General features: G+C 43.9%; 3 protein-coding genes across 7 annotated transcripts; 2 read left to right on the top strand and 1 right to left on the bottom strand.

Moving 5' to 3' along the window:
- Nucleotides 1-217: 217 nt before the first annotated feature.
- On the top strand, nt 218-2,751 carry LOC125049345 (protein-tyrosine sulfotransferase). 2 transcript variants are annotated; one of them, XM_047648520.1, is made up of 5 exons: nt 218-402; nt 548-668; nt 984-1,026; nt 1,634-2,160; nt 2,258-2,751. In XM_047648520.1, the coding sequence occupies exons 4-5, from the start codon at nt 1,639-1,641 to the stop codon at nt 2,717-2,719; spliced, it is 984 nt and encodes a 327-aa protein (XP_047504476.1). In that variant the 5' UTR covers nt 218-402; nt 548-668; nt 984-1,026; nt 1,634-1,638; the 3' UTR covers nt 2,720-2,751. The 2 variants fall into 2 exon arrangements, with proteins under 2 accessions (XP_047504476.1, XP_047504475.1); XM_047648519.1 differs by lacking the exon at nt 984-1,026.
- Nucleotides 2,752-2,855: 104 nt separating this feature from the next.
- On the bottom strand, nt 2,856-5,841 carry LOC125049344. 4 transcript variants are annotated; one of them, XM_047648518.1, is made up of 6 exons: nt 4,040-4,540; nt 3,892-3,960; nt 3,625-3,780; nt 3,464-3,539; nt 3,198-3,402; nt 2,856-3,129 (listed from the first exon to the last, which is right to left on the bottom strand). In XM_047648518.1, the coding sequence occupies exons 1-6, from the start codon at nt 4,142-4,144 to the stop codon at nt 2,856-2,858; spliced, it is 885 nt and encodes a 294-aa protein (XP_047504474.1). In that variant the 5' UTR covers nt 4,145-4,540. The 4 variants fall into 4 exon arrangements, 3 of the variants coding, with proteins under 3 accessions (XP_047504474.1, XP_047504471.1, XP_047504473.1); XM_047648515.1 differs by having other exon boundaries at nt 2,856-3,402; nt 3,892-4,540; XM_047648517.1 differs by having other exon boundaries at nt 2,856-3,539.
- A 157-nt stretch (nt 5,842-5,998) lies between these two features.
- LOC125049343 (probable G-protein coupled receptor Mth-like 1) lies at nt 5,999-8,613 on the top strand. The gene is made up of 2 exons (XM_047648514.1): nt 5,999-7,312; nt 7,703-8,613. Exons 1-2 carry the CDS (start codon nt 6,246-6,248, stop codon nt 8,370-8,372), a joined length of 1,737 nt encoding a protein of 578 aa, XP_047504470.1. The 5' UTR covers nt 5,999-6,245; the 3' UTR covers nt 8,373-8,613.
- Nucleotides 8,614-12,266: the final 3,653 nt, after the last annotated feature.

Below are 12,266 nucleotides of genomic sequence, written 5' to 3'. Positions count from 1 at the left end.
GCAAGATTTGTTGTTTATATTGGATAATTTTTTCACGTTATATTTAATAAATATTGCAGTTTTTAATTTAGTTATAAATAGAAATTATGCTTTTAAATCATTATTATTTATGTAAAAAATATATATATATATATTTACTATATATTATAGAGTAATTCCTGCTGTATTATACACGTATACTATTAGTGTGTAATCTGTGATACATAAATTTTATTTTTTCTTAATCTGTGATATTCTACTCTAGAAATCATATTTGGTTTGCTACATGAGTACACTATAATTTGTACGGTATTTAAGTAAATTAGGTATTTAACTATATTTTATTGAAAAATTAAAAGATTTATTGTATGGCCGAAATTTGCTGCAAGTGCCAAGTGTTGTCAATACTAAGAGTAATACAACGTACGTATTAATAATTTTACAAGTGTTGTTTTCTTTTTCACTAAATAATATTATAAATATGATTCTATCATATTCACTTTAAGGATATTTTTTACAGAATCTGTAAAAAATATCCTTAAAGTGGCTTATAGGCTTTCTGTTTTAGGTCAATATCATAATAATATTTTTCTCCAACTTGACATACGAAAATTGTCACAGTTACAAAAAATTTAAATGTTGCGTTGGCAAACAGTAAAGTGTTAACAGCAATGAAGTTATTGACGTAGGTGAGTACAGAATTACGAGTTTATTCTTTATAAATTATAATGTCTGTAATTGCAATATTACTTTATAGCTACTGCCTGAAAAGTTCATTTTGAGAGATTTTGTCTGGTAACAAGCACACAGTAACTTCTCTAAGCGCTTCAAAACAAACTTGTTGACTTCCAGTCCAGTCCAGGCAAATTTGCTTGCAGAAATAAATATAATCAAATGGGTATAAAAAAAACTAGTCTATACACCAAATTGTTTGATAAATTTTAAGAAGTAGGTACCTTTCATTAATATGATTTCTCTATGTTTTTAAATTTAATTTGTTACAGGAAGTGTTAAACATAATATATACAAGACCTATATTGTTTTATTGTAAGTTTTAAAATTAATTTTCCAATTCAAACGGTAATTGTTTTTTTTACACTTAACACTAAAACAAGACAACAACAACAACATAACTACATAAATATAGTGTGTACCAAAAACCTAAATTATTGTGTAGAAGCAAATATTTCAATGTCTATATTATGTAGGTAATTACAGTCAATACCATTTACGACAACATCGTCTAGAACAACATGCCGGTCATATTGACCAAAATCAAAGGTCCAGGCTGAATTCTATTGTATTAGGTACTTAATAACAACATCATCAGCTGTTACATTCAAATTCAAATTTAATGACGTGGAATAAGTGATACATGTTTCTTATGTTCCATAATAAACATATTTTATTTTACAACTATTGGCTTTATTTTGACTGTATTATTAAATAATCAGTAATCGGTCATATGAATGAAAACCACTATAAATATTAGAGTATTTAATAAGAATACATTTAAAAATAATTTTTTAACATATTGTGGGATCTACACACAATTGGTGTCCTTAGCCAAAGGTTTCTCGCATGAAACAACAATAAAACACTGGCCAGGGAGTTCAGTTAACTAAAATTAAATAATGAATTTGGAATGTGGCAGGTACGATGTGGCGCGGGGCGCGCGGGCGGGCGTTGGCGGCGCTGGCGTTGGTGGCGGCGGGCACGCTACTACTGCGAGCGTGGCGCAGTGGACCCGAGGGTGCGAGACGTACGGCCGGAGCGCCGGTGGAGGGCCGAGAGCTACCACTCATTTTCATCGGTGGAGTACCGCGCTCGGGCACGACGCTGATGCGGGCGATGCTGGACGCGCACCCGGATGTACGCTGCGGGCAAGAGACTCGCGTGGTGCCCCGTATCCTACAAATGCGCCAGCATTGGGTTAAATCGCAGCGAGAGAGCGTGCGTCTAGAACAGGCCGGCGTGTCCAAGGCGGTGCTGGACAACGCTATCGCTGCCTTTTGCCTCGAGGTTATCGTGGGCCACGGCGACCCGGCGCCTCGCCTTTGCAACAAAGATCCACTGGTCTTGAAGATGGGCACTTATGTGTTACAACTGTTTCCCAATGCTAAGTTTGTATTCATGGTCCGTGACGGTCGGGCCACGGTGCATTCCATCATAACTAGAAAGGTAAGCGGTCTCTGACAATATTCAAATTACTTCTTAACAATTAGTAAATATTTAATTTAACATAACTTGAAATATGATGATGCGTCTCTCGGAACAGGTGACGATAACGGGCTTCGACCTGACGAGCTACCGCCAGTGTCTGACCAAGTGGAACCATGCGGTGGAGCTCATGTACCAACAGTGCAAGTCCTTGGGCCCGGCCCGTTGTCTGCTCGTGCGCTACGAAGCGCTAGTGCTGGCGCCGGAGACGACGCTGCGCGCCGTGCTGGCCTTCCTGGAGCTGCCGTGGAGTGAAGCTGTGCTCCACCACGAACGCTACATTAACCGGCCGGGTGGAGTAGCGTTGTCCAACGTGGAGCGCTCGTCGGACCAGGTGGTTCGGCCTGTCAACCTGGACGCGCTCGACAAGTGGGTGGGCGCGCTGCCGCCCGACGTGCGTGCCGAAATGGCCGACCTGGCGCCTATGCTCTCCGTGCTCGGCTACGACCCCTGGGCCAACCCGCCGCGGTACGCCTCGCTGCCAGGCCTACCCGACGACAAACGCACGCAGCCGCCGTGAACCGTTTACTTTTAATATATTTCGTTCTCGATTCCTCTTGTGTCGTTTTACCCCCCTTCCTTCCCCCCGTTCGCCCGGGACGCCGTCGATACGACCTCTACGAAACCGGCCGTAGAGAGAGGCCGAGGCTCGGTCGTCAGACGTGGTGCAGCTGAGGACGGTGGCAAGCCCTCTCGACGTGGACGAGGCGAAAGCCGGTCAGCACGCGAGCGAGCGGCTCCAGGGCGTCGGCGAACGCCAGCCACAGCGGGCGCATAGCGTCACGCAGCGCTAGCGCGAAGTGCGTCGCCAGCACCAGCGGAGGTCTGGCCAGGGCGTTGAAGCTCAGCGCCAGCGTCGGAGTCAGCACCTCGTCTGCCACCGCTTGAATCGCGCCGCTCGCCGCCCACACGGACGTAGATAGGGTGCATCTTTTCGAAAACATGTTTTTCATGATAATCGCGACTCGTCGACGGTCGGACGCTCGTAATCTACGTACCTTACGACCCTGAGGACGACGTGCACGGGCAGGGTGAAGAGGATCCGCAATAGCGCGAGTAGCTCGTCCAGCAGGTCGACGGCCGGGGCGGCCAGCTGACGCGCTAGGCGCTCGACGCGGGTGCCCCGACCCGCCGGATCCCAGCTGCGAACGGCGCTCAATACCGCACCCCTTTCCAGTCGGAACAGCGCCACGCGCGCCGGCCCTGCACACCGCACGTCTCAGTTCACCGCCTAACCCCACTTCGGTCGCCGCACCCGACTCACCGTCCACTCCGCACGGAGTCTCCTTGCCGGCGGCGACGTCGCCCAGCTTCTTCCATACGCCGCATTCGGTGTTTTTCTGGTGACGAAAAACCCACGGTAAAAACGAAGACGGAGATCGCTCACAAAATGTCGTAATAGATTGGCAATGAGCCGGTACTAACCGCGCGAATAGGGCCACGGCCAGACGGAGCGTCGTGGCCGGCGGCGCTTGCGCCGGGTTGCAGTTGCAAGAGCGCCCTGAGGCCGGGGCAGTGCGCCGCCGCCGCCGCCAGCCGCGCGCCCGTTTCTCCCGCGGTCGCTTGTGTCGTCTGCTGCACCTGCGGCGATTTCCCATGTTGGAATTCGATCGCGAGATTTCCGTTTTCCTATTGCCCGAATTAAATGTTATATTAAAATTGAGCCCCGAGACGTAAGCAAATAGAACTAACGGCCGACGGCGCGACGTCCAATCTCGATGGTGATCGACAGGGACCACGTGTTTGCTTCTGCACGACGACCTGAAACAGAAATCCATATTATAAATATTGGGCGGTTTGTAAGGGAGGCCTTAAAGGCGAAAATAAGGGAAAATCTTACCTGAACGTATGAAGCGGAGGAGAGGTCAGTCGCGGGGGACGAATGACTCGGCGCCTCGCTGTCGTCATCTGTTTTGTCATAAAGAAATGTTAAAGCGAAAAACATTTAATTCACACCTAAAGTTATAAACCATACCGAGGCCGTTGTTTGCTTTTGCCTCCACTCCTCTATTCATACAATTCGGGTGCATAGATATATTCCAAGGCGATAAGTTATGTTCTTGTATCGGTTTTGCAACCGAACCTAAAGATTTCCGCATTATGAACTTTGATTAGCAATAATTATAAAAATAAAATGTATCCGACGGTAATGACGTAAACCGTTATACAATATCATAGACAATATCAATTATGACTGCCGTCTCTAGAGACCCAAGGGTACATTGCGATTAGCTGTTCATAATATTTCTTAAAAATGAAATACTTTATTGTTGAATTAAGATTTATTTATTTGGGAAAACCAGCCCATTATTTCAAACTCAAACTCAAAATATCTTTATTCATGTAGGTAAACAAGTACACTTATGAATTGTCAGAAAGAAGTTAAAATAATTGTAAATTTACATTTACTACCAGTTCGCAAGTCAAGGGCGTAGAGCGGGTAAGAAGAACTGGCAAGAAACCTTCCGCCACTCTTTTTAATCGCTAAGTATTGTCATACAAATTGTTTGAACTGGAGCAAATAAATCCCAAGGATTACGATCACTTAAGTATTCCTCAAATTTATAAAAAGCTTTTTGATTAATTTTCGTTTAACGAGGCCTTTGAATTTATTTAGTGATAATTTTCTAATTTCGCTTGGGAGTTTTATTTATATCATCACGCCTTTTGCCCGAAGGGGTAGGCAGAGAGCACGGATCTCCACTTAATACGGTCCTACCATACCTTCACTTTCGATAAAGCGAGAGACGACATTTACCATGCACGCTCGTCCGTTATGGGTACTTTTAACTTGTCCATTCTACTCGTACTAGAGAAGATTGGGTCTTTGTTCCAGGTATGTCAAGGCCTACCTAATGTCATGTTTGTGTACGATAGCGCATTAAATAAATATGTATTGTATTCTACCACATAAATGATAGTACTTTTATAATGATAATTAAAGCAATTAGTGCAAAATTATTACCTAACCATTCCAAAATATCAAAAATGCACAAAGTTAATATTCAAGTTTTCACTTCTGCCGGCACTCCCGGAGTGCAACCCGTCCTTTTTTTTTAATTTAGTTTCTTAAGCGTCAACTTTAAAGACTTATTTTTCTAATAAAACGAGAAGAATAAAATGGCTTTCTATTGGTAAAATAATTTTATCTTAAATCGATTCTATAGATCCAGAGATTACCCTCCTACAACCTCGCAAAGTTCACTTCTTAATAATATTTGTATAGATTCTATAGAATATACCTATGCTAAGTTTATTTTTGACTTCATATCAATAATCGGGAGCTTATCGCCCTCACGGTTGAAAAAGGCAAGATCTAGGAAAAATATTAAGAAGGCAAAGGATATCGTTGCTTATCATTTATCAACTTAATTACATACTATAATACTTTATACAACTGAATACGTTGTATAATGTATTATTATGTATTACGTTTGTTTGTACAAACCAGACCACTATTTATCTATTTTCTGATAGGCTTATTGCTAAACGAACTACTGAAGACTACAGACACAATCAATTATTTTTAAATTTCATAAATTTGCCTCATATCATAAATTCAAAAATGTTGAAAAATAATTATTACTAAAAAGGAAACGCTTCAGGAGTCAGGACGTTCTAAAGGCGATAAATACCAACAATAAGTTACCAAACATAATAATCTGCAGAAAAGGTAAGTGTCGCTGTCAAGTGTCAACTGTCAATGCGATCGCGGCGTCATTGTCAAGTGGCGACAACGACTCGAGGAATGAGGACTGGGGTTAACACTGTATGATTTTGATTACTAAAAATACTAACCTGCGTTAGTAACACTTTAATCGCCGTGCTGAGAGGTCGCGTTAATTCTACACAAAACTCTGTTCTCACGTGTTATTTACTCGACCGACGAACGAAATATGTTTATGTTAATATATCGGGTCCCATTGCATAAAACCTTAAAAGAGCTTAAATAGTGTAAAAAGGAAACTCACGGTTGTTTAAAACATGTTAATTTAGTGTCGCCGGCGGTGGTGGTAAATGTGAAAGTGCGGACGTTCAGTCGCGACATGTTGGTACGGGTGTTTGCTGCGCTCATGCTGTGGTGGGCCGCTTCAGAGAGTGTTCGGCCCGCACCGCTTGCTGTACCTCGCTGTTGTCCGCCAGGTCACGCGCTACCATCAGATCTGTTGCGGGGGACCCGTGTGGCGGCGGCTGGCCTCCTCGCAGCCTGTGAATCCAGGGAAAACCCGCCACCCTGGGCACCGCTAGTGTATGCCCCCGCGCGCGGTGCCTTTCTCGAGCGCGGTCGTCTGCCTCAACACTGGCGACTCTCAGAAGCAATAGTACCCGAATGCCCCGAACTACGTGTGGTTCTAGAACACGCGGCACCATACGCATTGCTCGCTAATAATGCGTCTCTGCTGCTTCGTGGGGCTACCGGGGCCATTCCACCGCAGCGTTACTGCGCCGAGTCGGGAGCCGCACTCGTGTGCGCCGATGAGGTGGAAGAGGGCGGCGTAGCCAAGTGCTGCGCTGAAGGACGCGCTTTAGATGGAGCTCGCTGCATAGAAGATGATACGCTTGCTTCGGCAGCGCTCGACGAGTTACGAAAAGCGTGGAACGGCAGCGTTTCCGTCGGGGGATGGCCTTCGTGCGAAGGCGGCGAGTACGCAGTGGCGGGTGCTCTCGGTGCAGCTAAACTTACCCAAGACGGCGCGCTAGAGTTGCCCGGCGGTAAGCTGGCAAGCGGTGCTTGGTGCGCAGAAAGCGTACGCGGAGAGGATAGCGCGCGCGTGCTTGCGTGTGAGAGCGCTGCCCGCGCTTTACGCCCCGTGCGGGCAGCTCGGCACGCGCTGTACGGTGCGGGGCTGGCAGTGGGTGCTGCGTTCCTCGCGGCCACACTCGCGGCAGGATTTGCATTGCCCGCGGCACACCACGCTCTACACTGGCGCTGCCAGACTCACTACGTGGCCGCGCTAATGTTGGGCGACGCGCTACTGGCAGCCACTCAGCTCGTTGGGGACGCAGTACCGACGCCGCTCTGTCGTGCGCTCGCTGTCGCTATGCATTTCCTTTTCCTCTCTGCCTTCTTTTGGCTGAACACCATGTGCTTCAACATTTGGTGGACTTTCCGGTGAGAGTCAAATTTTTCTTTAATATAATCATACAGTATAAAAAGCTTTTGGATCTTGATACGTAATTATTTTAAATTGAAAATGTAATCAAACAAATATAATTTGTATATACTACATAATATTCCACATTGTGGTAGTATTTATTTATAATATACCCGCCAACTAAATATAGGTGAAATAAATTATAACAAAGCGGCGAATTCGATCCACTGCCCTTTAGTTCATAAAGTAATATTTATATAATTAAATTTATATTTTCTTTGAAAACCACAGATCAGTTTGTCAGAAATAAGTAGGAATGAGTTAGCTTTCTATGACCGTCATTTGCTTCGTTCCGTGGGTTTTGCTTACTTAAATTCATGAATTAACGAGAAAGTTTCGGTCCGCAGAGACTTCCGGCCGACGTCGTTGGAGCGCGGGCAGGAGACTGTCCGGCTGCGCGTGTACATGGTGTACGCGTGGGGCGGGCCGCTGCTGCTGTCGGGCGCAGCGCTCCTTCTGGATCGTTTGCCGCCAGCCGCAGCCCCGCATCTCCTGCGCCCGCGCTTCGCCGTGCAGCGCTGCTGGTTCTACGGTGATATGGAAATTTTGGTGTACTTCTTCGGGCCCGTCGGTGTGCTGCTCCTCGTCAATCTCGCACTCTTCGTGTCGACGACCCGTCAGCTCACCTGCGGCCTGTGGCGGCGCGACGAAGTCAAGTCGACTTCGGAGCGGGCGGCGCTGGGCCGCGTGTGCGCCAAGTTGGTGGTGGTGATGGGTGTGACGTGGGGCGCCGACGTGGTGTCGTGGGCGGCCGGCGGGCCTGAGTACGTGTGGTACGCCACCGACCTGCTCAACGCCCTGCAAGGTGTGTTCATCTTCTTGGTAGTGGGCTGCCAGCCGCACGCATGGGCCGCCTTGAAGCGCGCTGCCGCCGCTTGCTGCGCGCGGCCCTCCCAGCACGCCGCCACTTCGTCGTCGCACCTGCCTTCGTGCGGCGAATCGCTCACGCACACGACTGCCGCCCCTCCGCCCGCGCAGCCGCCCGCCCAGCGCCTGCCCATGGAGACGGTCTGTTAACTTAGTATTACCCGTGATCTGTCAATGACTCCGGTCCGCCCGAGACCGAACCGAACGAGGCTGTACATACGTACATATAAATATATTGTGAAATTAAATTAGTGTTAAGAGGTATACTATATTTGTATCATATTGTTTTAATTTTGTATGTCTGTGTTAATTTATACAGTGAAAATGACGATGACGTTTAGCCTATTCGATTGGCTGGAAAAATAAAATGATTGTGAGATTCGAAGTATCATCACTTAGTTTTAATTCTCCTCTTCTTGAGTAACATAGCGGCTGAGCCGAGGTCCGATACTTCTTATGCAAGAACAAGGTAAAAGTAGCCGAGATAAACATACGCCCGCTGATACCGAAGTGCCTTTATAAATGGCTTTCAGTCTTACGTTTTCTCACCAGTTTACCGATATTACGTGAACAAGTGCCGTGCCGCAAGTATCTAGATTTTGCACATATGAGAAGGGGGACACCGTACAAAATATGACAAAAAAACCGTTTCGACCTTTACGTGACTGTTGCGTGGCTGACCGTTTGCATGAGCGCGTTTAAATCTTTTCTCCTGCACGCGGTCACTACTCACTGGGTTGTTCGATGTGATTTCATGGCCACATATACCTGAGCATTACATTACCAAAGTCATCATAATATAAATTTAACAAAGCGAACATCAAGTATTAATTAGGACTGCTTTGCGGAATCCGTATAGCTGTCCTTATCGGAGCAGAAGAGTGCGCGCGAGTCGTTCGGTAATGACGGAGTGAGTCAGCGAAGGTCGCGCGTCGATTTCGGTTTTCCTATAACAGTCCTCTTTATCGATATCATTGTAAAATGATACTCTTAGTCAACGAAAGAAATATTTATCTACGTTTTTGTTGTCCACGCTAATGATTTACATTTTACCATTTCTTTTATCCCCCAAACGTTTTTACTTATAAAGATATTGTCTCTGCGCGTAAGTATTTTATATAGTACCTTCTTGGAAATCCAATCGTCGGGACATTCATATTTTCCTTTCATATAAAAATATTTCATAAACATCCATGATTCAAATAAGGTTTAATATTAATATTTGCCTAACTGTGGACACTCGTGTAGATCAGGATCATTGCTTCTATATAGTATAAGAAAGTACTACTTCAATTAGACAAAGCATTCGTTGGTACTGTTTTTACAAAGCATTCAGTAAGTGGGTGCAAAATGATATGACTCGATATCGCCATTATTGTTTGCGTCGTTTTTCTGTGTCGGTTAAGTACTATTTACGATTGGAAGATCTCCGTCTCTCAGTTTCTATTTATTCTGGTAATCAACTATAGATATCTCTTATCGATGATTCGTGATTTGTGACAATACGCAGTGTGCCAATGACCCCGCGTCAGAGGTCAACTATTGAATAATCCGATGAAGAGAGATAATAATAATAAGGCACGGAGAGCGCCTACAGCATTACAATTGTGATAGGTTCACTGCTTCAGATGCCCTGTGAAGGTCGTCGGTACACAAAATGAGGTGTAAGCTGCTCATTACTTTTACTGCGACATTATTATACCGCATTGTTTCCCATTTCGCATTTAGCAATGGCAAAAGATATGTGAATCGAGGAGGCAAACCGGTTGTGTGGCAGCTGCTCGAGCTCGGTCTCGGCGAACGACCGCGACCGACATAATATTCACTATGCTTTATCCGACTACATTCTCTGACATAACAATCGTTTCCCCCATATTCCTAAGGCAACGGAATGTCGGGTACGGACGACGCAACTTTCCAATTTGTGTTCGCGTCTCGTACCTAAGAGTAATCGATCATGTCAAAAATTACCCTTAATACTCATTCCTCGCAATTGTTGATTAATGGTTTCCAGAATGCTATGTAGGAAGCGTATAATATATAAATAGAAATAACAATGGCGATTTGTGCGTGAACCGTTTTAAAAGTAAATCTTTGCAACGAGGCCGAGCGCAGATGCAACATTGACTTAGCCGAGTGCGATATGTGAGCGGTGAATGTCTCGGTGTTATCTGTTCTACTTGTTTAATTATTGTTAATGGTGATATTCATTTAAATAATGGCTCGAGGGAAGAGCTCGGTTGCGTCAATATTGTCATAATATATTTGAGTATTATCGCAAGACCTATATTGATATCGCTATTGTTTTATTTCAACAGAAAAACTATTTTATTAATTACGAGTACTATCACACGTCACATGAGCTTTAGTCTTCACCGTCTGATGCTCTCCTTAATTAAATTATCAAATTAGTCTTGGCCACTTTCAACCCTGTGGTCGTGTGTTCGAATCCACGGTATCACCAAAAGGACTTGCTCCTTGCATGATGCATCGATCTATTTTTATAAACACAATATTAGTCCGTATCCAAATAAAGTTTCCGGTTTTTCATAAGTATTTTTAATTTTGAACAAAGTTGCCCTTAACATAATTTGATTTAAATAAAGATATTAGGAGATATTATAGTTTTGAAGTTACTCCATAGAAGAACAAAGTTATGGTTGGTCTCAGATTAACGCGAGTGAAAACAATCATGGTTGTCGCAAAGTTGTTTGTTATATTGAACAATAGCTAAATTAAATATGCAGCCGTTCATGTGGAATGTTAGCATACAGTCACGTAAAGTCGCTTTTTAGTATATACCTCTATATATTTACATAATAAGGGTAAACGAGTATATGTAGTTGCACTCGGGCAACGCGGAAGTTGCTATAACTGGTCACACGTCGCGTTCCAGCTTCGACTGGTGAATTGTGACTGCGTCAACACGGAGTGGAGTGATGTTGTGATGCAGCGAAAACTGTTTTAAAGGAGTATCAACGATTTCCTAATTGAATATTGTGATTCATAAAAGTAATAAAAACAAATCATAATGCTTGCTAATGCTTACCTGATAGGTATCTATAAGTGTAGTGGGGTTGAATGGGAAGCGGGCGGAACCCCCCTAGGGTGTCGCAGGAATTTTTATTACTTTCAGCTATTTCGCTATCTAAGTGCAAATTGACTGATCAGGATCCTATTAAGTATTATGACACGGTTTAAGGTATTAATGGCGTTATTGAAGATATAACGACATATGCCTCTGTTGTGAGCTGGCACTTGTTGCTAGTAATGCTGAGCTGGTGCACTTTGGCAGTTCTGAGCTTGAACTGAATCTGATCTTAGTATTTCTGTAGTTGGCTGATCATTTCATGGAACTTTAATGAATTAATAAGTATTCAGGTGTTATCTATGCGGTGTTACAGACGAGACTGACCTTTAAATCTCTGAATTGTTTTTTTATTAATATACACACTCGCAGCAGAGCCGTCACTGAAAAATCTATCTAGCGCTGTGCATTTCAATCGATTCCGATAGAAATACGGACATTTGAAACGCACTTACGTTCGTACCAAAATAACGCAATTGTCACTAGCATTCAAACCAATGAAAGTACTATTTTTGTAATAAGATTTAAAAAAGCAAGTAAAGTCTTAAATAAACCCGTGTAATTAAGGGCGGAGTGTGAATAGCGCGTCTCCTAATAGTACGGGAGGTAGCAACGTTTTCGAGAAAGAATTTCAAGTCAGCTGATTTTGTGATATGTCTTCCTTCTTGCACTTCCGGTTAGAGTCTGGGCAATCTGGCTGGCGGTAGTGGTTGCGTTCATTAGTGCGCATCCTATCTGTCCAGGTAATAATCCTGGATTTTAAAAGCATTTTAAGAAGCGTAATTTTTAATTTTTCGTTTTTAAATAAGTCTACCTGACATACTTTTTTTATTGCCAGACATTTTTCACATTGCTAAGTATGTGCCAGACGCGATTTTAAGTTTTTTTTTATAAAAATTTGAAAAATTTAGAATGTCTGTAATTTTAATATTATGTTATTTAAATATAAGAAAAAC

Source organism: Pieris napi, chromosome 5 (assembly GCF_905475465.1).
Source record: "Pieris napi chromosome 5, ilPieNapi1.2, whole genome shotgun sequence".
NCBI lineage: Eukaryota > Metazoa > Arthropoda > Insecta > Lepidoptera > Pieridae > Pieris > Pieris napi.
The sequence above is the reverse complement of the archived record's forward strand: the minus strand, read 5'-3'. Positions and strand labels throughout refer to the sequence as shown.

Coding starts and splice junctions, on each gene's coding strand:
- LOC125049343 (XM_047648514.1), top strand. CDS start 6,246: ATGTTGGTACGGGTGTTTGCTGCGCTCATGCTGTGGTGGGCCGCTTCA. Junction 7,313..7,702: donor AACATTTGGTGGACTTTCCG/GTGAGAGTCAAA, acceptor TTCGGTCCGCAG/AGACTTCCGGCCGACGTCGT.
- LOC125049344 (XM_047648515.1), bottom strand. CDS start 4,144: ATGTTTTTCGCTTTAACATTTCTTTATGACAAAACAGATGACGACAGC. Junction 3,540..3,624: donor GCCGTGGCCCTATTCGCGCG/GTTAGTACCGGC, acceptor TTTCGTCACCAG/AAAAACACCGAATGCGGCGT. Junction 3,403..3,463: donor GACTCCGTGCGGAGTGGACG/GTGAGTCGGGTG, acceptor TGCGGTGTGCAG/GGCCGGCGCGCGTGGCGCTG.
- LOC125049345 (XM_047648519.1), top strand. CDS start 1,639: ATGTGGCGCGGGGCGCGCGGGCGGGCGTTGGCGGCGCTGGCGTTGGTG. Junction 2,161..2,257: donor ATTCCATCATAACTAGAAAG/GTAAGCGGTCTC, acceptor CTCTCGGAACAG/GTGACGATAACGGGCTTCGA.